At 42.5% G+C, this 24,900-nt stretch overlaps 1 protein-coding gene across 6 annotated transcripts; it reads left to right on the top strand.

Annotated features, from left to right (window-relative positions):
- Positions 1-1,247: 1,247 nt before the first annotated feature.
- Positions 1,248-24,900, top strand: Slc17a3 (solute carrier family 17 member 3). 6 transcript variants are annotated; one of them, XM_050142579.1, is made up of 14 exons: positions 1,248-1,622; positions 4,021-4,097; positions 7,759-7,869; positions 12,783-12,991; positions 13,753-13,986; positions 14,220-14,307; positions 19,782-19,868; positions 22,157-22,275; positions 22,391-22,552; positions 22,829-22,958; positions 23,052-23,199; positions 23,481-23,571; positions 24,540-24,676; positions 24,753-24,900. In XM_050142579.1, exons 2-13 carry the CDS (start codon positions 4,067-4,069, stop codon positions 24,672-24,674), a joined length of 1,545 nt encoding a protein of 514 aa, XP_049998536.1. In that variant the 5' UTR covers positions 1,248-1,622; positions 4,021-4,066; the 3' UTR covers positions 24,675-24,676; positions 24,753-24,900. The 6 variants fall into 6 exon arrangements, with proteins under 6 accessions (XP_049998536.1, XP_049998534.1, XP_049998535.1 ...); XM_050142577.1 differs by having other exon boundaries at positions 3,969-4,097; XM_050142578.1 differs by having other exon boundaries at positions 1,248-1,678; positions 4,024-4,097.

Below are 24,900 nucleotides of genomic sequence, written 5' to 3'. Positions count from 1 at the left end.
CGCTATATGGTTCTACAGTGGGTTTTCTTTTTCAAGAACTGTCTACAGAGGTATTTTCAGCTTTCAAAGTCCACACAAAATTTCCCAAAGGAAAAGGCATAAGGGAGTCTCAAAACATACAGTGGGAATCATGAAAAGTCGAAGTGTAAGGGTGCTGGAGAATTGCGACCCCAGAAGTCGAAATGCTGGAACTGTGTCAAGCAGCCATGGTCAATGTGTGGTCCGTGCCAATTATCGAAGTAGAAAGAAAATAAAGCTATGAAATGAGCAGAGTAGCCCGTTTCTCAACCCTCATCAGAGAAGCTTTTTTTTTTTTTTACAGTATAAGGTGATTAACACAGGGACCCCCAACTGGTCGATATGTAGGCAATAAGAAATTGGTGTGCTCAGTTTTAAATGGTATCTCACCCCCTTGAACACAAGGCTCAGGGGGCATTGGAGAGGGGGCACAAAGAACGTAAGAGCCAGAGGTGGACATCTGCAACAAAACCATACTTGCCAAACACACAGTGCAGTTGTACACAGGAGCTCACAGCATCTGTGACTGAAAACACAGACCTGAACAAGATCAAGCCAGCCGAAATACCACCATGATCAGGGAAGGAGCCCATGAAGTCCCGCCATGGTCAGGGAAGGAACTCATTAAGTCCCACCATGGTCAGGGAAGAAGCCCATGAAGCCACACCATGGTCAGGAAAGGAGCCCATGAAGCCGCACCATGGTCAGGGAAGGAGCTCTCGAAGCTCCACCATGGCCAAGTAGCTATTGGCAACTAACAGCTGCTGGCATGTGAGAGGGTCAGTTTTCTTTTTTCAGGGATTTGACTCTGAAATGTTATCTAAGCTCCAGTAGATGGCTATAGTGGGAGACAGGGAAGGAACTGAAGGGAGAAATGAGGGTGATTTGATCAAAATGCATTAGGTGTGTGTATGAAATTTTTAAGCAGTTTTATACGTGAGTTAGAGAATTCCCCATTGTACATGATAGCAGGTATGCAAATTGAGAAACAAGTCAGAGTATTATTTTTATGTAGCTTGTCAGCAAATATAGAAGTGGTTAAAACAGGAAAGAAAACATAGAAAGCCATGTCAAATTCACAAGAGAGGCCTGTGGTTTTTGTTTGTTTGGTTTGGTTAATAAAGAACTACAGACTCTGGGAAAAAAAAAAAAAGGTGAAGCAACAGAGTGATTGAAGTTCAAGTTTGTCTGTAAAACAATGGTTCACATAGTTCAAAGTAGAAGAAAACTAAAGAAGGGCCAAAAACCAGAAAGAGGGGAAGCGTATTTAATTCTAATGTATCTCTTTTTTGGCCTTTTAACATTTTTCAAACAGAACAAAATGGTTAGAAGCACTGTGGAGCAATGCAACCGAGCATCCGCAGGTGTCAGAGATGTGGCTGTCTCTGATTTGCTGGGCGATGCCTGACAGGGAGGCAGAGTGGGAAGCTCACAGCTGCCAGAGGCAGGAGGTGTCTACCGTCCAAAGACACAGGTTCTTTATATTTTATCAAAAGGCATTTGCAAAGAAGCCCTTCTTGAGCTTCCGGTTTGATGCCTTTCATTAATGATTAACAATTTAAGCCCTGGAGTGGCAGAAAATCCTGGAGTGTCACTGGCAAGAGGTAAGAGAAGCCTGCTCAGAGGAAAAACAGCAAGCCCTACCTCAGGCACTAAGTTGGTAAGTCACTTACCTTCATTGCGCAGCTGTAAGTCTGCCCCGTCCTTCCTGAATAACAGCTGATGGTCTCTCTATATCCCTCCTCAAACCTCAAATGTTCTCCTGTCGACAAAATAAAAAGTGTGTGGCAGAAGGTGAACATCTATATCCACAAAGGCCATGGAGAAGGAGTGAAGAAGATGGAGAAATGGAGGGAGAGAGAAAAGAGATGGGAAGGGAGAAGGGAAGGAATAGGGAGAGTAGAGAAAGTGGAGGGAGAGAAGAGGAGGGGGGACGAGCAGGGAGGGGGAGGAAGAGAAGTGGAGGAGATGGGAAAGGGAGGAAGAGGAATGAGAAGGGGAGGAACAAGGGGGGGAGAAGGATGGGAGGGGAAGGAAGAGGGGGAGGAAGAGGGTCCAAGAGGGAGAGTAAAGGGAGGAACATAGAGAGAGAAGGAAGGAGAAAAAGGAAGAGAGGGAGAAAAGAGACTTGGAAGATCACTAGGAATGTTGATGCTAGCTGGTAGAGACAATGCAGCTGTGGAAGACAAATCCAAGAAATAGACACTATAAAGGAGTGTTTTAAATATTTTATATAGTCACATAAATTCACAGATGTGTGTAGAAGTGAATTGTCTACAAAGCAAGGGAGATCCCACCTGGGCTTTTTTAATTTAAAAAAGAATTGGGGGGGTGAGGGAGGAAGGGAGGGAGGGAGAGAGGGAGGGAGGGAAGGAAAGAGAGAGGAAGGGAGTAAGGGAGAGAGGGGGCAGAGGGGGGAGAGAAAAAGAGAGGGAGGGAGGAAAGGAGGGGGGAAGAGAGATAGGGAAAGGAAGGAAGAGAGAAAAGGAGGAATAGAGAGAGGAGGAGAGGGAGGGAGGGAAGGAGAGGGATAGGAAGGGAGAGAGGGGGCAGAGGGGGAGAGAAAAAGGGGGGAGAAAGGAGGAAAAGAGGGAGGGGGAAAGAAAGGAAGGAAGAGAGAGGGAGGGAGAGAAAGGGGGAGAGGGAGGGAGGAAGAGAGAGGAGAGGGGGAGGAGGGAGGAAGGAGGAGAGGGAGAGGAAGGAAGAGCGAGTGGGAGAGAGAGAGCGAGAGAATGGTAGGCGGTAGACAAAATGGCTCACAAACAAACATCAGTTCTGTTCCTGAACTGAATAACCTAGAAGAGAGTCAGTGAGTTGAGGTTAAGTAACTCTGCCAGGGTCCTGATTTTGCAGCAGCAGCCAGCTGTAGTAGCTTTTGCTAACCTGACAGCTGCTGGAAGGTTCTAGCACTTTACAAAAACCACTATAGATAAAACAACATTAGCAATCAGTTCTTTGCCTATTGCATTATCAATGCAAAGAATCACACAGCTCTTACCTTATAGGGAATACAAGACTATGCTAGAGCCGTATTTGAGTGACCATGGTCTGGGAACACAGATTTAGGCTGCCCCCAAATTACATGTCTCAACACAGAAGCTGTTTCATGAATCTTATAGTTTACAGAACAAAGAAAGTCTTAAGTCAAGACAAATTTAAAATACATTGGCGGGTACACACGAGACGCAGGTACAGTGAGATGGGGGAAGTTTTTCTGAGTCCTCGGGTGCTCTCCAATAATATTCATAGACTTCATTTGGATTGGTGGAAGCTAGGAATCTGCTAAGTCAGTAGATTCCACAGGTTTTTTTTTATTATTATTTATTGGTCTTGGAATACCAGTTATAGCACAAAGGTGGGCAAGGAATGGCTGCTGAAGAGGCTAAACCTATCTCAAGTTAAAATAATCGGCCTCTGAACCCGTCCTTTCCATATCATTGCACTCCTTTTTTAAAAAAAAAAAAAATTATTTATTTATTTTACATCCAGGCCACAATTTTCTCTCCCTCCTCTCCTCCAGGTACCTCCTCCTACCCCTCTCTGTTCCTACCTCCCTTTTGTTCCCATCCCCCAAATCAGTCCTCCTCTGTCTCTGTTTAGAAAGGAGCAGGTCTCCCATGAGCATCAACCAAGCACCAAGCTGCAGTAAGACTAAGAACTTCCCCATGTCTTAAGACTGTATAAGGTGACCCCATATGACGGGTAGGATTCCCAAAGGCAGTAGAAGAGTTGGAGACAAGCCCCATTTCCCACTGTTAGGAGTCCCACAGGAGGACTAAGCTACACAAGTATAGGATGTATGCAGAGGGCCTAGGTCAGTCCATGCAGTCTCTGGTGGTTGGTTTAGATTTTGTGAGCCCCTGTGAGCCCAGGTTCATTGATTCTGTGTGTTTCCTTGTGGTATCCTTGACCCCTCTGTCTCCTACCATCCTTTGCCTCCTCTTCTGCAGGATTCCCTGAACTCCACCTAATGTTTGACTGTGGGTCTGTATCTGTTTCCAGCAGTTTCTGGATGATGCCTCTCTGATCTGTAAAATAAAGGAAAACCATGCAACAATCCACAGATCCAGAGAGACTAGGTAACAAGGAGGGCTCATGGGGGGGATGCCCAGATCACCCTGGGAAGGGGAACTAGAAGAGATTTGGAGAGTGGACCGAGGGTCAGTGGGAACGGGAACATGAAATCATGTTGGGGGGTGGCTCATAGGGGGAAAGTACTGAAAGACTACTGGAAACGGGGGCATTTTAGGGCCAGGTTAAAAACCTGGGTGCAAGAGAATCTCCCAAGAATCTACAAGGATGACCCTAACTAAGACTCTTATCAATAGCCAATATGTGACCTGAATTGGCCATCTCCTGTGACCAGATTGGTGTCTGGCCCAATTATCATTGCAGCTCTAATCAGTCAGTCTTTGTAGGCAAGGATTATTTCCAGGAATTCTCATTGAACAGCATGAAGATCTATGCCCTGTCCCCCATATTATATTGCTCCTTTTCTTAGACAGTTATGCTTCAACAATGTGGCTATCATAGTGTTCTGAATCAAGTTCATTGCTTAGCGATCAAGTTCATTGTTTTAGATTCCCATCCAGATTAATTAGGGGGATAGAACTATAGTGCAAACAAGGGTAGGGTTGGGCTTGCACAAGAGTGCTGGGGTACGAACTGTACACAAGTTAAAATGCCTGAGAGGGGACAGAAGAGAGGGCTTAGTAGTGGAGTGCTTGCTGTATAAGGATTTATAGATTTTCCAGCATCCATGTGAAAAGCTGGCTGCTGTAGCAGGTGTCTATAATAACCACATATGGATCGCTGGAGTTCCCTGTCCAGCCAGGCTACCTGCATCCTTGAACTCCAGGTTCAGTGAAAGATCTGTTCACACACACACACACACACACACACACACACACACACACACACACACAAGGTCGAACATGACTGAGGAAGACACTCAGCTTTGCCTTCACATGCAAGAGCACACACCCATCCTCATGTAAATATGCATATGCATGTAAACAATGGCCAGAGTGTAGTGCTGAGGGGGAACGCTTCCATAACATATATGAAGGCTTCCATAACATATATGAAAATGAGCCGGGCGGTGGTGGCGCACGCCTTTAATCCCAGCACTTGGGAGGCAGAGGCAGGCGGATCTCTGTGAGTTCAAGACCAGCCTGGTCTACAAGAGCTAGTGCCAGGACAGGCTCCAAAACCACAGAGAAACCCTGTCTCAAAAACCAAAAAAGAAAAAAAACATATATGAAAATGAACAAAATGGCTTAGGAGGGAAAATGAAATGAAGAGGGGAGACAATTATAACAGAGGGTAGGGGCATCCAAAAATGGCTGGTGACCTGAGTGTAGCAGGAGGAAGGCAATCATGGAGTCCCAAAAACTGGAATCAAGCCAATAGCTGCCTTCACAGAAACTGGCATCACAAAAGATCACAACGCTAGGCATAGCTACCACTCAGTGGAAAACACCGCTCATGAAAACAGGGTAGACCCTGCTCTGCCTGAGACAGCAAAACTGTATCACCATTAGGTGCAGGTGGCCTTAATCTTGTCTCTTACTAAAACTGAGTGGAGTTTTTGAGTGGAGAAGCAAAGCACTTTCTATAGAAATCAAAGGCTAATTTTTAAAAAGTTTGAACACAGTAATTTATGGGTGCCTGTGTGCATTGAGGGGTATGCTTGGGCCACGGCATGAATGTGGGGTTCATGTTACGACTTGGGGGAGACACTTTTCTCTTTATATCCTGTGAGCTTTGGGAATCAAACTCAGGCCACCAGTCTTGGTGGAAAGCACCTGTACCCACTGAACTATCTTACCGGCCCACCAAAGGCTGAACTTTAAAATTGCATGGTACTTTATGGGATTAGAATGTCCAAGGTTGAGAAGCTTAAGGAAGATATATTGATAGCAAATATATGGCCATGAAACGAGCCCAGCTTCACTAGAGAAGTGTAACTAAAATCAAGATAAAGCAAACTAGCTGCCTTCTAATCTCAAAGGCTGACCATGCAGATGGATCCCGTGCCTGCCTCAAACACTGTTGGTGACAACGTAAAATAGCACAGTTTGCCATCTTCCTGAGAAGATGGACGTGTACTTGTCAATTACACAGATATCCTAGTACTCGGTATTTCTCTAAAAGAAACCAAAGTACATGGCTATACAGAGACCCGGACATGGGAGTCCATAGGGGCCTCAATGTAATGCTCAAAATCTATAAACAATATGACTGGTCATCAAAGGATGAGCTTGACTCAACACATTTTAATATAACTGCCCAGTGATAACAAAGAGCCAAACCATGAATACAGACTATATGCATAAACTTCAAAATGATTATGCCTAGTGAAAGGAAAAGAAAATGTGTCCTGCATTGTTCCATTTTCATAGCATGTCTAGGGAATATCAATTACCGTTTGCCATTAAAAGTTGGTCAGCAATAGCAGGAGAGGGAGAGCGAGACAATAGAAGATTTGGGACAGTATATAAATAGGTCAGCTTGTTAGTGGCATTTGTGGCATGAATGAGATGCCTTTCTTGAACTAATCCTTAAGTAAAATTGAGCACTGAACATGGCACACAGCTTGCAGCTCTACATAGTGTACTGCATAGCAATTTCCTGTGGCATAGCGACCCTGATATTATACCACAGCCATGAGCTTTTCCATGTGAAAAAGGTGAGGTCTGTTGGTTCTTCAATACACTCTACAAAGCATCAACTCATGGACAATATCAAAACAGAATTTGAATTGTATCACCTGCTAGGCAGACTTATGCAGACTTTGTTGTTGATAGCAGAGAGAGAAATAGGCATTCCGATGTGCTCCTATGCCACTTTGGCAAAGCAGGTAATCTGTGAACCTGTATTTGCACCAAGAGCGCCTAGCTCCCAAGCCAGAGTTCTTCAGGCATTCTACAGTGAGTCTGCTAAATCCTGTGATTAACAGTTCCAAGCCTTAGTTGCAGGATGCCTATTGTGTTGAACTGAGAGATGGTAATCAGTTCTATCCCATTCCATGCGCCAGTTAGATGGAACAGGCCCAGTTTCGACTGTTTGGTACCCACTCTTCAAATGTACCAAAGGCATCTCTTTTTAACTCACACCTATGGATTTTGTATTGTCCTGGAAACTGTTAGGTCGCAGATCCTCAAGTGCTCTCTCTCTCTCTCTCTCTCTCTCTCTCTCTCTCTCTCTCTCTCTCTCTCTCTTTCTCTCTTTTCTTTCTCTCAGAAACCAGCTCACACACCCCTGTGGCTCTCTGGGGCAGAGTTGCTAAGAAAATTTGCTGTGATATGGCGTTCAGTCTCCCTCTCATTTATAGCTGCAAACCCCAGCCCCCTCACTTCTCACTCCTCCACCCCCCATACTCTATCCCCAAACTAATAACATTGAATTATACTAATTCTTATCAGTGCCTTCTTGACTTCTGGTACCTAAGCCGGGACAAACTAGATCATGTGGCATGGAACTTGCTCACCAACCTGAAAACCTATAAAAATCAGAAACCCTCTTTATTGTCTAGAGTCAAAGCCCCTCTGCAAGTCCTACTCAACACTGCTATGCATGATGATCAATCTGTTTTAATGTTTCTCATATTAGGATCTCATTGTTGTGGCCCATGAAGCTTTCTTTCTTCATAAAGTTTACCTGAGAGGTAATATCATGCCAATTATTTTCTATGAATCTGCTTTCTTTTCTTTTTTTTTTCCCCCTGTCAAAAACTAGCCACCCAGAAAGAAAAAGCCACAATGTCCACAGTGGAATTGAAACCTATTAGTAAGCAGAGTGAGGACACCCTAGACATGCAGGTGGACAAGAAGACCCCTTCCCAGAAAGGTAAGCTGTGCAAAGCTGGGCACTACACGAAGCAGGCATGTACACCTGCCCACTGAGTGTCTGGTGTGTTCTCTTCTGTAATGTAGTCCCACAAAACAGCGACTTCATCACTTTTAAGCTTTTGATTGGCTTTGAAACACAATGATGTTAAGTCACATCTCACAGTTAAGTGAAAGAAGAAAACACACTCTTCTAAGACCAGTTTTTCCCAGTTACTTTCTCTGCTTTACCCATATGAGTTTACTCTTCACAACTGTTAACAAAGCTGTCGGCACACAGCTTCACGCCCCATTCCTTTAATATCTGCATGGAATACCGCAAACACGATCACATAGCTTGATTACAGTAACAAATGACATAAATATCCAAAGTCAAGAAATGTAACATTTTTGTAAGCTTACTTCACCCAATTATCATTTTTACTGCATTTGTTCTATATGTTCTATATCTATACACTCCATACTGTACTTTAATTTGATAATGGCTTTCAGTATTGCTGTGTAAGATTATCAAAACCTTCTTTTCAACTTATTTTTAAGTCTTTAAAGTTAGCACATTATGTAATGGGTCTCACTAAAGCATTTTTATCCACGTGTTCTTTTCCTCCTCTCTAGCCTGCCCTTGCTCCCTGCCCACCGCTGGCTCTTTCCCTTCCTTCCTCAGACGGAATACTGATGCCATGAAGGCAGAAAGGTCAACTGTCTGGAGAAAGGAAGGGAACAGAATGTTACACAAGGCATGCTTGACATATCCTAACAAGTCCACACTTATTTACCTGAAAAGCCCTCCTGTGGCTGATGTTTAAGCTGTGCCCTTTGATTTTGATCCTCTGTTATTATCTACATATGAAATGCATATGCTACTTGGCTATTATATGTATTTGGACTATTCCTGAGAACTATTAAGCTATATGTCTTATGATAAAATAACATAGCCCTTGGATAATCACATTTGGATGATTTCCTTTGGTTTTGAACTGAAAATGGTAATTTTGAGACAAAATTTATGATTCTTTTGCTTTCAGTGAAATAGAGACTTTGGTTTTCTGTCTCGATACAGATGAAAATATGCGGAGGATTGCGAGCAAAAGAGGAAGTGATTTGTCTTGTGCCATACATAATAGCAACCCTCAAATGGCTCCACCAAATAAAGACTGGCAGAGGGGAGCCATTGTGGTTGGAGACTAAGGCAAAAATTCAGACTTAAGCCACAACCATGTAGAATAGCACCAAACAAAAAGAGAGAGGTGGGATGAGCAGCTAGATTCTTGGGTATCTTAGGTGAAAAGACAACAGTATGATCCAAGTAGACTGGATAAGGTGGCTTAGAAAAATACATTAAAGAAAACTATAGATGGGGTATACGTGTTAATGACAGGGGGCTTGCCCAGCATTTATTTACAAGTTCCTGAGTTTGAACCAGCATCACCTCCCTCCACCAAAGTGATATTAAGTAAAGTAAGAAAACTGCAGAGTGTTTGGGAAACTATCAAACTGAAAAAGCTTTTGGACAATTTTGGGAGTTGTCAGAGCTTAAGGGTTTATTTTTCACTTGTTAATCAGCCTAAATTTGATTTGCTCATCAACTGACTTTTAGTAAACAAAAAGCAGAAAAAAGGTGCTAGACATGGTAGTGAATGCCTGGTACCCAAGCACTGCAAAGGTAGAGGCAGGAAGACCATGAGCTTGAGACCAGCCTGGGCTATCCAACAAGATCCTATCCCAATAAACAAAACCAAACAAGACAAAGAAAAATGCTTAAATGTATCTTCAGTGTCAAGAACTGTAGTATTGCCATACTGACCTCCAGTTTTTTTCTTTTATTTAAATGTGAAATAACTCCAATATTATTTTTCTCTATAAGAGGGTAATTTAGAGTTCTGTAGTAGGAACCCCCTCATTTGTTCCTGGCTACTCAGCCCCAAAATAACCACACAGAAACTGTATTAATTAAATCACTGCTTGGCCCATTAGCTCTAGCTTCTTATTGGCTATCTCTTACATCTTAATTAACCCATTTCCATTAATATGTGTATCACCACGTGGCTGTGATTTACCGGTAAGGTTCCCACATGTCTGTTCTCCATGGTGGCTACACGGCATCCCCTGATTCCACCTTCTTTCTCCCAGAATTTAGTTTAGTTCCCCCCCCAGCCTAGCTCTATTCTACCCTATCACAGGTCAAGGCAGATTCTTTATTCATTAACCAATAAAAGCAACACACATACAGAAGGACTTCCAACATCAGAGGTCTTTCATTTCATGCCCTTTTCCCAATCATTCTTCAGGTATAATGGTATCATTCTGTAGATTTTCCTGCTGTTTTATATTGTTCTCAGTAAAATTCAGATGCTTTAAAATGCAAATGTTAGGTAATGCTTGCCACTCCCGCCCTTTGTTCTAAATTTAGATCCGCTACTATGATAAAAAATACTCTGATTAAAAGCAACTTAGAAGAGGGAAGTTTTTTGTTTGTTTGTTGTTGTTGTTTTAGCATATAGGTTACAGGCTATCATTGAGAGACATCAAGGCAGGAACTCAAAGACAGGTCTGCTTGGTGTTCTACCCAATACTATCTCTAGTGAAGGAACTTAGTCAAGAAGTGTAGTAGGAACCATGGAAGAATGTTGCTTGGTGACTCACTCTCTGGCTCATACTTAACTAGCTTTCCTACACAGACTGGGACCACCAGCCCAGAGAATGGTGCCACCCATAGTGGGCTGGATCCTCCTACATCCAAAATATGCCCAGAGACTAGTTTCAATCGAGACTTTCTTCTCAGGTGCCTCTAGGCTGTATCAAGTTGACAGTTAAAGCTATCTGAAGAACAGCCTTTGGAAGAAATTCTTTTGTAGTCAAATAGTACATTCAAGTAACCTGTATTGATGCCACCCAGTGATCCCTGCAGGCTTACCACCTTAAAGACAATAGCCTGTAACAACATGCATTTACCATCTCACCAGCACATGCCAGGAGCTGTGGGGCAGCACCTTAGGCAGCTTAGCTTAACTTCTCTGGGCCTCATCCTGTCTCACGCTTTCACAAACTGCTCCAGGGGCTCCCACTCCACTCAAAATAAAAGCCAAAGTCCCTCCGACAGTCCACGCGACCTTTAAGACTTGGTTCTACTCTGGCTGTCTCCTCTGTCATACGCATCTGGTGCTGGCTCTTTGAACACTCACTGCTGGCTCTCTCCTTCCACGACAGGGCATTTCCACTAAGTGGAAGGTGCCTTACCCTCAGATGCCTGCACAGTCAACTCTCAGGAATGTCCCTGGGACTCTGCCTCTTCCTGTTTTGTTTTCTGCACACCCTCTAAGACAGACTTACTGTCTTGCCTTACTGTGTGTTGTTGTCCTCTCTGGAATGTGAGGCTCACTAGCACTACACATGGAGAGAGAGCAATAGATGTGTGTTCCATAAGAACTGAAGATCCTAACTAGACTGGAGAGCATGGCTTAGGAGAGTGGTCTGTCAAGTTCCTACCCAGTTTCCCCAAATGAACCAACTGATTTGCTCAGCCACAGAATGAGCTGGATAGACTTAGGCTTCCCCAAGAGACAGATACTTGTCTGCTAAAGTATCCATGGAGGACCCTGGGAGCTCTTTGACACCCTGAGAAGATGCTGAGCTCTGCATGCTCACTTGATTTGCCACAGTCTCCTGGGAAAGAAAGAAGCAGCGAGTGTTGCAGAGTGCCCTTCGCTGAAGTCCATCTGTAAAGGATACCTGCGGCCAGGCGAACACAGCTTCTGCAGTCATGTGATTTTTCTATCACGCCAGTGTGCCTAATGTGCTCTGCCAGGACCCCTAAGCTGAGCCACGCTGCAGGCCTTTCCCAGCAGCCGTGGCAAGCTGCCTGAAGAGCTCGGGAAGTAATCGGTTATCTAGCCAACCATGCTCAGAGGTCCATTTCTGAACAATTCTCGCAGGTCACTCACCGGTGCATGGCACCTGTGTTTTCAGCACTTTGGACAACGCACCAGGCTCTGGGAATCTGGGGGGTGGGGCTGGGGATTTTCCTGGAGCCACACACGGATTGTTTCAACAGTTCTGTTTCCAGTGCAGCTTCACCGCAGGTTTTTAGCATTTGAGGGTGTCAACTTCTCAAATGATGAAACCTCTCTAGGACTTAAATCTTAAACTTGGTTCATGTCCTTAAATCTCACATTTTAAATGAAAAGTTATCCTCAACTTATTCAAACTTTAAATTTTATTTGTACACATTATATATGTGTATATTTATATTACATATATTATATGTATATATGTATAGCTGTATATTACATATACATATATGCACACATATCACATACATGTATATTATATATTACACGCATATGTATATTACATATTATATGTTATATGTGTATATTACATACATTATGTCTACAATATGTAACATAAGTATATCATATCACTAGTTGTGCATACTATGCACATACATGTAATTTACATGTAGCTTATGCATTATGTTGTTATATATATTTAACTTTTAATATAAGTTCTAAATTTACATACTGTGAATCATTTCATCAGCCCTAAAATTCAGTGACGTAGGAATGGGAGAGACAATATTACAGGAAGGACAGAAAGCCCCAAATGAAGCCAGGCTCTGATCATTTGTAGCATAAAATGTGCCTTGACTTAATTCACTTACCAGCTGCTTTTGACGCTCCTTCTCCTGATTCCAGCCAAAACAGAAAGGTCATTTAAGTCACCAGATGGCCAGTAGTGACTTTAGTTGGCCTCAAATAGCAGACAATGATGACCAAACTCCTAGTCCTCCTGCCTCCACCTCCCAAGTGCTGGGATTACAGGCTTCTACCACCAAGCCGAGCTTTCTATTATATCTTGTGAAAAATTAACGTTGCCTCTATAAAGCAAGCCATGATATGATGTCCTGTTTCCCAGTCCCGAGTTTGTGCGCCATACGCTACGGAATAGCCTTGCTTGCACATTTTGCCAACTTCACGTTGATAGCGCAGAACTCCATCATCAGCATCACTATGGTCGCCATGGTCAACAACACAGACCAATCCCACGTCAATAACTCCACCGAAGAGCTTCCCGGCAACTTGAATGGTGACCAACATGAAGCCTCAACGCATCTTTCTGCAAAGGTAAGCAATGCAGAATTTAAGTTTGTGCTTCCACTTGTGTGTGTGAGTGTGTTGCACACATCTGTGTGCATGTCTGTGAATGACAGAGGCCAGATTTTGGTTTCATACTTCAGGAGCCATGCGCCTTGTTTCATGAGACAGGATCTCTCCCTGGGACCTGGGACTTGTATGCTAGGGTCTACTAACTGCCCGGTGGGTCCCAGGGATTTTCATGTTTTTGCCTCCCTACTGATGAGATTACAGGTCAAATGCTGGTCTCTTTATGTGGGTTCTGGAGATAGAACGAGCCTGTCATTCTTGCCCAGCAAGCACTTCACCAACTGAGTCCTCTCTCCAGCCCCTAAGCTCAATTTTTTTGCTATTCATGTTTATCTTTATTTTTCTAAAGTTTGTGTTCAAAACCCTGTTTTATAGTGCTTGGAAGAGAAGCCAGGGCCTTACACATTCTCGACCAATTACTCTACACTTGAGCTACTTTCCAGCTCTTTCCTTTCTTTCTTATAATCATTCTGTTTTCAGAAAGGGTCTCATTAAGTTGCTCATGCAGGCCTTGAGCTCACTTTGTAGTCCAGGCCAGCCTTGAACTTGTGTCCTTCTTGCTTCAACCTCTTGATTAGTTGGCATTACATACAGATCTATGCAACCAGGTCTAGCTGTGTTCAAAAATTTTGATTGAGAAAATTCAGATCTAATGAGGCTTCTTAGACTTGGTAAATACCTCCCAGTGTGTGGCTCATAACAACATTTTGTGTTTCCCAAAGGCCCCTGTGTATAATTGGAGTCCTCAAACTCAAGGAATCATCTTCAGCTCTGTCCAGTACGGCATGATGCTAATGCAGGGTCCTGGTGGATTCTTGGCAGGGAAGATAGGAACAAAGAAAGTGGTCGGAATTGCTCTGCTCGGGTCTTCGCTGCTCACTCTCTGCATTCCACCGGCTGCCAATTTTGGACTAGGTTTTCTCCTGGCAGCACGAGCAGTCCAGGGCTTTACCCAGGTACCAAGTATTTCCTTTTACTTGCTTTTTTTTTTTTTTTTAAAAAAAAATGTAGCCCAGGCTAGCCTTGGTCTCAGAGAGATCTACCACCTGTCTCTGCTGCCTGAGTGTTGGGATTACATATGTGTGTCACCATACCTAACCCAGGTACTAAGTACTTTCAGACTCTGAGTTGGATGTGGATTTCTGCACGGCATCATATCAACAGCTGTAACCATCTTTATATATTTCAGGGCGCTGGCTATGGGGGTCAGTTCGCACTCTGGCAGAGATGGGCTCCTCCACAGGAACGCAGTCGGCTCTGCAGCATTGCTCTGTCAGGTAAGGAAGTGCAGTCCAGACAGGTGCCTGGCAACCCAACGCTTCCCACTGGGCTCCAAACAATTTTTTTCTGTTGAACAGTTCTTTATCTTTTCCTTGATGTTAATGAATGAACAAATTAAGAATACATTTGGGTTGTATGTTCATTTGTGACATGACATTTTTTGTCTGTGTTGTGATTTGTGGCATAACTCTGTTTATGGTATGATTTCTGACATTTAAAAAATGTTTTTTATGTCTATAAATTGATCACTTTTATTTTGTGGGATTTAATTTCAACTCACTGACGAGCTACAAAAGCAATTATCCATGTTTTTATGAATTTGTACAGCTTAGTTTTTACATATCAATCCCTGACAATAGTGTAAAGCTTATATTTGTATTCAGTGGGACATAGTTTCAACTTAGTGATTTTTGGGATTGCTCTATATTTTTCTGAGAACATCTTTTAAAAAGTTTTCATTACATTCACTTACTTGCTATGCATGCACATCACAGCACATGTTGGAAGTCAAAGAACAGCTACCAAGAATCAGTCTTCCCCTTTTAGCATGTGGGTTCTTGGAATCAAACTCCTGTCGTCAAGCTTGGCGGCAAGCACCTTTACTCACGAAACCATCTTCCCAGTTCCTGAGAACTCTTTTCTGAAAATGGCCTGTCAGTGAAGTGTGCCCATCATGGGCATTCTGGAGGCAGAAGCCTACCTAACTTACAGTAGAGAAAGTGGCAAATATGTGGTACAAATTAACAATGGCCACTCTCAAGACTAGCACTGGGTAAGGAAAGTGTAGTGATGCAGGTAGCGTATGTGTTCAAAGGTAGTCAAGAGCTCTTCAAGTCCAAAACCACCGCATACTTTTGAAGGGGCCTGCTGTTAATAGACCCCCTCAGAATCCTAGGTGGGTCACAGGAGTTTACATTAGCTGACAGAAAGGGAACATCCGGTTTAAACTAAGGAAATTCGCCTCAGTTACTCAGCTGTGAGGTGGCCCCAGAACACAAGGGAAACCAGGGAATAAGAAGCCGGAGAACATGGGTATTGCAGCTGTGGGACTGGCCCAGACTATAGGGCATGCAATGCATGCATGAGAAAGGGATGGGATGGTTAATGCATGTAATCCCAACACGTAGAAGTCTGGGATAGGAGGATTGCCACAAAGGCCAGTCTGGGCTATGCAGTGAGCGGCAAGCCCTTAACTCAATAAAACAAACTTGAAACAAAAAGTTGGTTTTTTTTTTTTTTTCTTCAAATTTAGAATAAAGACAGTTACTAGACCTCCAAGGTCTAGTAACTCAATTTCCCTTCACTTGCTGGTCTATATGGCCTGGAGAACCAAAATAAATCAACTGACACTACATAGGGGAATCTCAGCAGCCCACACACTGCAAGCTCCAGAGGCTTCCTTGTCTTTGGTGTTGAGGAACTCCAGAAAGAAATTCTTTTCTGTCTTCAGAAAACACAGGGACCCTCCTGGCTTCTTCAGTGACACAGAGAGAGCAGATGGAAAATTCCATCGAAACAGGGTTGGTTGAGCCCACTTTCCTGCCTCAGAAAGACTGTGATATTACGTACAGTGATGCCTAGGTTAGAAGACAGGATCACTCTAACCTGAACCCTAGAGAAGAACACTCTCCCCAGAAAAGCACCTGCCTAGGGCCCAAAGGGCCTGGCTGCTTCCAGCCTCCAGTGCAGAACACACTGCATGTTCCTTGTAGGTGTGCCAAATCTTTGACATTGCCGCCCTGCATTGCCATCTACAGAGTTCACACTTAACAAAATTGAGAGATGAAAACATCACGCAGTCTCATTTCAAACTAAAGGAGTGAGTTGAGTCTTAAGAATGTGACACTAGTGTGTTGACCACTAGTGAAGGCCACATGTCCGCTAGTGTACAGGCAGCACAAACTGGACTTGGACTTTGAAAATAACAATTGGGTGAGTTGGGAAAGAACTAGGGAGGGGTAGATATGATCAAAATAGATCGCAGGCTATTCTCAAAGAGCTAATAAAAATGAGTAAAAATAATCACAGAATATTTCATAATGTTTAAGTCCGTTTAAGATTTTATGGTGGTCTGTATTTCTAGCTATCCTGGGGTATTTAGGTGGTGTGTGGGTCATAGGTTGGACATGTTTTCAGGTACTATGAAATATACATAGAGGTAGGGAATTTTGCAGCCACACACAGGGCTTTGGAACAATTCCGGTCAAACAGGACTCATAGCTCATTCTTAAGGCCAGTAAGTGCTGGGAAGAAGAAAACAACTTATTAACTTCGCCCAGAGCTCAGGAAACAGACAGTCTCTCAAACCAAACTGGAGGCCACCATTGCCCAAATTCTGAGTTAATTTAAAACACAGGGTGAAAGAATGAGGAGAACAAGAAGGAGAGAGAGGAGAGAAAAAGAGAGAGGGAAGGAGGGAGAGGCGAACAGCACAGTTATCTTGTGAGAGATAGGAGGCAAACAGACACAAGGACCATGTGTGCTCAACTGCCTAAATCTTCTTTCTCTGTCTTTCTACTCCATCAGCCTTTGCCCCAAGGGTGTGGTAATGGAAAATAGGGTTAAAGTTCAAGCAAGACTGTCCCCAGAGGAAAGGCATCTTGGGCCAAAGTCACCTACTTATATGGAAGAAACCCAGGGAGGAATAGAGGAGGTCAGCTAAAGATCCTGATAACTGCTGTTTTGTTTCTTGAGTAACTGGAGCAGAATGGAGGACTGGCCCAGGCCTTTGCATGATTAAATCAGCAGTGATTTGCTGATACATGGTCCTTTAAAGGGGCCCGGGACCAAGGTAAATTACTTATCAATGTCCATGCTAAAGAAACTCCTGAGAATTCAGTCTTAAGATACAAAATGAGGATGAGATGCTGTGAGATATTTCAGTACTTGTCAACACGTACTGATGTTCAAATCCAGGCACGTCTATCTCTGCTAGCACTGATCACGTCTTTGTAGTGAAATTTTTCAAAATTCTCCCTTTCAGATTGCTTTAAAACAGAGTACACTCCCATTCTTGACGCTCTGCCTGCCACTATGCAGCAGAACACAGAACTTGGGCTTTATTTCCAACACGGATCCTGTGCTATTGGTATTGCATGTTGTCAGGAAAGAGTCAAGAGCAGAGAAAAAAGCGAGGGTGAAGAAGTGAGAGGATGCACACCTAAGAGCCCAGGGTTGAGGCAGATTGGGAGGGGGAAGAAGTCAAGAGCACAAGAAAGGACATGACCTTGGCTGGAAAGAGGAGTCTGCCCCTCACTGTAATCAAGGCAAAGGCAGACATTTAGGGGAAGAGTGGACCTGGTGGTAGAACAGGAACCCACTTCCAGCTTTCTATACATGCACCCTGGAACTTGGTATTCTCTTTCAAATGCCCCCTTTCCTGTTATTAAAAGGAAAAGCCCCAACCCTGGGGAAGTTTATTTAACTGCAGTTGGCTATTCTTGATTACAGGCAAGTGTGATTGTTAATATTTAAATAAGATAACACAGACAATATGCTTCAATAAACATGAATAAAGGAAAAAGAATGTGTAAACAATTATTTCTACATTGTGGTGTAGGTTAAAAAGCAGTCTAGGCAAAAGAGTAAATTTGGAAGGCCATAGATCTACTCCACAGCTGTCTGTAACTGAAACACAACCATGTCAACAAGGTTAGAGATGGCAGAACATCTACCCACATGCACAGGGATTATTCACAACGCACAGAGAGTCTGTAGCTTGAGACAAAGGGAAACAAATGGGAAAAACAGAGAAAAGACAGTCAACAATTTCAGCTGTTTTTTCCCCCTCTTACTCTTTGGAGGTCCACCATCCTGCTCCCAAATAATGACATAGAGGCTTAGTCTTACTTAAGAATTCCTGGTCTTAGTTTGACTTGGTTCCACCCTGTTTTCTTAACTTAAATTACCCCATTTACCTTTTGCCTCTGGACTTTTACCTTTCTTTATTCTCTGGCTGTGTGACTGAATGGCTGGCCCCTGGTGTCCTCTTCTCCTCCTCCCTTTCCCACTCCTTTCTTCTCTCTCTTCTCCTATTTATTCTCTCTTCCTGCCAGCCCCTGCTTATCCCTCTCCTGCCTAGCTATTGGCCATTCAGCTCTTTATTAGACCAATCAGGTGTTTTAGACAGGCAAAGTAACACTGTTTTACAGAGTTGAACAAATGCATTGTGAAAGAATGCAACACATCTCTGCATCATTAAATAAATATTTCACAACATAAACAAATGTAATACCTTTTAAACTGATATTCTACGGCAAACAATAAAGTTGGTAAACAGGGAAAAACTGTACCTCACTACAAAGAACAAAGTTTAAAATGAGGGCTCTTTTATTATTTATACTAGAAGACAGGTGCTTAAATTTTTTTCAGGATATTAGATGTTATAAAAAAGATGAGAAAGAAAAATATTGGTCATTTAAGCTGCTACAGCTTTGAACAAAGTTCTTTTACAGTATTTACCAAAATTTGAAATATACATAGCTTTTCTTCGAGCAAGTCCACCTCTGATACACTATTATACAAATTATGTTCATATTCAGAAATGAGTAATAATTCCTGTTTAGGATTAGAATCTAAAGTGCAATGGAGATCTTTGTAAGAACTATTGTTCAATGAAGATGACTGTTGGGGCTGGGGAGATGGCTCCATGGTTAAGAGCGTGTACTGTTATTGCTCAGGACCCAAATTCCATTCCCAGCACTTGTACCTGTAATGGTAGCTCTAGGGCATCTGATATTCTCTTCTGGCCTCCATGAGCATTTCAGTCATGTGCCTGCACACTGCACACACATACATAATGTAATTAAAAAATAAAAAATTTAAAGATGACTGACATCCTTGGGCCATTATCATCTTACTTATTTTAAAATAACTTCATACACATGGACTTTGACAAGAATACTAAACATAAAAAGTGAGATTGCTTAGAAATATTTGAAAAGCTGTGAAATGGGATTATGTCTGACATATATTAGAATTCTCTGAAGTTATAGAAATTGAAACACTATCATTAGCATATTTGCGCAGAAATCAGCTTTCTGTGAATGCGTTTACAAAAAGGATGAATGTGTGTATCTCTATAAACAGCATATAAGTGCACAGAAAAGAAGGCGAGTGACTGTTTCTTGTACAATTAATTGGCATGACGTTTGTCTTCAGAAGGATGAGGGGGTAGAATTGGAGGGTGTACAACAACCTTGACTATTCATGTGCTTTATTCAATAATAAATGTAAATCATTGAAAATTAAGACAGCATGGAAGTAAGGATGACAGTCTTCTGCGATGTCACTTGGGAATTTTGAGGGGAAAACAAAAAAAGTATATAAATTAAATGAGTAATCTGAAGGTTTTACATTTGCACATGGTTTTCTATGGTTTGGTGGCATGTCTCCATGTTCATCTGTCAGTCCTTGATATCTGTCTGGTAGAAGGCAGGGATCCCACTACCTTTTTTCTTTCTTTCTACAGGAATGGTATTGGGAATCTTTTTTGTCCTCCTTGTGGGTGGCGTCATTATCCAAGCCCTTGGATGGCCCTTTGTCTTCTATATCTTTGGTAAGCTGCTGGCTTCTGAGCTATTCAGTAATGTTCTTCTGAAGTTGTGCATCTGTGTATACTTTACTGAAGGAAGAGAGTCCAAATATAAAAATGTCAGGGAAGCCAAGTATCATAATATAAGGAAATAATCTTTGCTAGCAAAATTGTGGGAATCCTCTGGCTTCGTATAAAGTACTGTTCTCCTGCCTTAAGGCTCAGTGGGCACAGATGCACTGTGCCTTGCAGGCAGGAGGGGAAGGCCTGCAGAACAGTGCTTTCTAAGAGATAAGAAGGCAATCCAGAGAGGTAAGTGTACCTATGAGGCTTGTCTTTGGTTAAACACAGCAAGGGGGCGGCATCCTGGGCAACTCTCAAGTTTCCCAATAAAAAGAAAAATATCAAACACTGAGAGTAATTCATGGTAACTTCACTCTTGGCCTCAAGACATCCATTTAACTAGAAATCAAGAAAGTGCTGCTTCACCTACTGTTGCCACTGGAGGGGGCTTTGCATTTTATTTTCAAATTCCTATCAGCTTGTTTGGTTCACACACCTGTTCCCCTTCCAGTCGGCGAGTATCCGAGGACAGAGATGGGTTACTGTCAGTTCTTGAAACTTTGTAGGGCCCAAGAAACATGAAAACTACTCAAGAGATAATTGGGTCGATATATTAATACCAGACAACAAGGAGTATTACCAGCTCACCAAGAAGACACAACAATCGGAAATGCACATGCACCCAACAGCAAAGCCCCCAAATGCACCATGCAAGAACTGATGGAATAAGCTTGGGATGTAGGCCGGTTGATAAAGTTCTGGGCTAGGAAGGAGCCGTGGGTTTCAGTTTCTAGGAAAACTGGGTGTGGTGGCACATGGCTCTAATCCCAGTTCTCAGAAAGCAGAGACAGGATGATCAGAAGTTCAAGGGAAAGCTTGAGACCAGTCTGGGCAACTCAAAACAGTGTTCTGTGGAGCAGGAATAGGGTAAGGAAACAAAAGCCTTCAAGAAGTATTAACCAGATAGCCTAGGCAAATAGGGGAGCTCCGAAGTCAGTTAGAGATTCCTGTGTCAAAGAAATCAAGGAAGGCAATTCCCTCACCCCCATCCACAAACACCAGACCTACCATATAAAATCTGGAAAAAATTATTCAGAAGAAAATGTTTTGTTCTTTAATTAACCAAAGAATTCCAACGTATGGCACTATAGGTGTGAGTCACTAAAAGCAGATGAAATCGATGAATTGGATATCCACAGAGTTAAAAAAAATCCTCTTCAAAAGAGATTGCTAAAATAATAAAAAGAAGAATTGGCTCAAGGAGAAAATATCTACAAAACAATTATTTGTTTTTCTAAAATTTGTAAACAATTTTCAAAACTCAGTGAGAATACAAAACCCTCCATTGAAAACTAAGCAGAAACATTTCACCAAATACACACAAAGAGAGCACAGACCTGTGACCAGGGGCTTAACCAAGCCCTTTAATCATGGCGGCATGAAAAGCAAAAGTACAATGGGATACCTCCATATTAAAATGGCTAATACTGAAGATATCGACACTAAGTGTTACGCTCTCCCTAAGGTCTGTGACCCCTTACCATATACAAGAGACTAAGAAATGTAAAGAAATGTATTAGACAGCTTGTTTGAGAACTGGGGAGGACTCAGAATGAGCTCGGGCAAAGGCCTCTCCTAGAAAATGTCCCAACATGAGAACAAGCCATTCAAAATACCTAAAGGAGGCTAAGGCAGCCCAAAACAAAGATTATAGTCGGGAAAGCACACATTTCCAGTTATTGCCGCACTGTTCACAGTATCCCCAGCATGGAACCAGCTAGATAGCCAGCAACAGAGAACAGATAAAGGAAATGTGATAAAAAGTCACAGTGGAATTTGATTCAGCCGGAAAGAAGAATAAAATTACGTCATTTTCTGGAAAATGGAGGGAACTGGAAATCATAGTAAGAGAAATAAGTTAGGTACAGAGAACAATCCACACATTTTTTATCATTTGTGGGAACTAAAATTCTTTGTAAAGTACATCTTTACATAATACATACATGGGTCACACATACATATACATACATAAAAGCAGATAGGCAGCAGAGAAAGGAGATTAGTAACTGGCAGGAGGGGAGAGGGAGGGAAAACTCGGGAGAGGATATGAAGAAGCTAACATGCTCAAAATACGTGGTGCATTTAGAAGTAATTATTAAAACCCAGCATTATGTGCAATGACTATTACAAAAATTCAAAAAGAAAAAAGATGAAATGAGCTCTTTGATGAACTCTCTCCTTGCTCACAGGAGGTTTTGGCTGTGGCTGCTCCCTTCTCTGGTTCATTCTGGTTTATGATGACCCTGCCTCTCACCCATGGATCAGCAGTTCAGAGAAAGAATACATCTTATCCTCCCTTCACCAACAGGTACTCATAAAACCTCCAACCTCTGCAAAAACCTTGCATCCACATCTGGGTTCTGAAGGGTGGCAGAGACTTTGAACCTTATATTGATCTTACTACTCAGACCATTTGCTTTCAGATCAGTTCAGAAGAGCAATCACTTCCCATCAAAGCCATGCTCAAATCTCTGCCACTCTGGACCATGTGTCTTGGCACTATGACCCACCAGTGGCTTGTTAACACCTATATAGTATACATCCCAACCTACATCAGTTCTGTGTTCAAAATTAACATCAGAGACGTGAGTAGATTTCATTCCTTTCCTTCCTTGTGTTTGCACGATTGCTCTGCTACTCAGGTGTCATAAATCATTCAATCTGCCGGGCGTTACCCTCATGACCCCAAATAATCTGATCTTTCAAAACAATGACAACAACCATGATAGGGACGTGACTTAATAGGTGGGCAGGATTCCCAAGAAAGGGTGGTTTCTGAGAGTCAGGATGACCTGAGGGAATTACCAACAAGTTTTTGTCACTGCCTTAATTATGGTCATTCACCCGTCTTTTCACCTCAGAATGGGTTCCTGTCTTCTCTTCCCTTTTTCATTGGCTGGATCTTTGGCATCCTGGGAGGCCTGCTGGCTGACTTTCTTCTGAGTAAGAATTTTAGGCTCGTAACTGTAAGGAAAATCCTCACAGTTTTAGGTAAGAACAGGGTATGAGGGTTGAATGTCTTCTAAGTATTCAACAACCAAAGACTGCATCTCACTCTTGGATTCTCTCTTCCGCATTCCCTAGGAAATCTTCCCTCAGCAGCCCTCATTGTGTCTCTGCCCTACATCCAGTTCAGCTATGTCACAACAATTGCATTTCTGACACTTTCCTGTGGGCTAGCCCCTCTATGTCAGTCCGGAATTTATATCAATGCTTTAGACCTTGCCCCAAGGTAGGACTCTTACATTTGCTCTTAGTTTCACATTTTCTGGTTGAAGGGAGGGTGATCTATAGTGTTCTGGGGTCTCAAAGAATAGAAAACAATAAATCATAAGCATGGACGTATGGTGTGTTGGGTGGAAGGGTGTGGACTTAACATATCGCCTCACATTGAATATACAACGCCCAAGTCCTTTTTGATGTAATTACACGGTGGATTCATACATAAAGCAGGGCTGAAAGATACTGCCAACTATGTCTGGATTTAGCTTGGGATATTCCTGTCACCCACAGGTATGGCAGCCTTCTTATGGGAACATCAAGAGGATTGGCACATTCATCCGCTGTGCTGGTACCCCTTGTTGGTGGCTTTTTCCTCGATCAGGTAATTTTCATGCCAAGACAGACTTTTGAAATACCACATGCATTTGTAAAAGTGATAATAGTTAAAGCGTATAGTCAAAGGTTGGAAAATAGTGTTGAATTTTGGGTGACCATGAAGTGTAGAGCAGAATGAACCAGAGTTGAGGTCATTCTGGAGTCGGAGAACTGACCACAGCTCCACTCATAATCCCCATTTGAAATGGGAAACAACCCTATATGATTTCCATGCTGACCTGCCAAGTCATTGAGGCTGAATTTTCATTGTGTAAATAATCACACACAGGAAAGGAGAGGAGAGGAAGCATGTTAAGTGCATGCCACATGCTGGTATTATGACAAGTATTTTTTTTTTCAGACAATGTTTCCTGGCTATCCTGAAACTCACTCTGTAGACCACGCTAGCCTCAAACTCACAGAGATCCTCCTGCCTCTGCTTACTGAGTGTTGGGATTAAAGGCATGTGCCACTACCACCTGACTATGGATGACAAGCATTTTATACAACACAATCTTGTTTAGCTTTTCATTCTAACACAAGTATGAAAATTAACAACGTCACCCTCATCTCCTGATACTTAAACTGAAAATTTGATACATTGAGTCTTTCTGATCTGAGGAAAGAGCTTTGACGCCTAGAATCTCTTTACCACATCGTAACGTTCGATGGAAGAATTTTAGAACAGGTTTTAGCATAGCATTTGTAGGCAAGGTTGGGCAACAGAGGATATGTAAGACACATTGATAATAATGACAAACATAACTCTGTAGGTCAATCATGAGGGTCCCCAAATCTCTCTTAATATAAAACATTTTGAGTATATTTTGTATTTCCTTTATGTAATGATCAAAAAAGAGTTGTAGGAAATGAATCTCGGCATGGAATACCCCTGGAAACTGTCATCTGAACTAGTGATTCAGTTTCATCAAAAAAAGAGAGAAGTCATACGTATTTTGGGTTTTGTGTTCCCAGGACCCTGACCTCGGGTGGAGGAATTACTTTTTCTTATTGTTTGCCGTTAGCCAGTGTGGCTTAATCATCTACCTCGTGTTTGGAAAAGCAGAAGTCCAAGAATGGGCTAAGGAGAGGATGATGACTCGTTTGTGAAGGTAACAGATGCTGATCCCAGTAGAGGTATAGTCATAGGACTCCAAGATAGTCATTTCCGGTCATTTCCTTCCTCAGCTGCTCCACTTCCGGTAAAGACATCACGACACCTGCTGTTTCCTGTGTGAGAAGACTTCGGTCAAAAATGACATCAAGGTTCCCCACCCCCTTTCATTCAGACTATTTGTGAAGAAATCTAAGATGAATAAAAGATCAAGGAAAACGA

Source organism: Alexandromys fortis, unplaced genomic scaffold (assembly GCF_014885135.2).
Source record: "Alexandromys fortis isolate MF-2015 unplaced genomic scaffold, M_Fortis_MF-2015_v1.1 scaffold_5, whole genome shotgun sequence".
NCBI lineage: Eukaryota > Metazoa > Chordata > Mammalia > Rodentia > Cricetidae > Alexandromys > Alexandromys fortis.
Note: the sequence above shows the minus strand (reverse complement) of the source record. Positions and strands in the feature narration are given on the sequence as shown.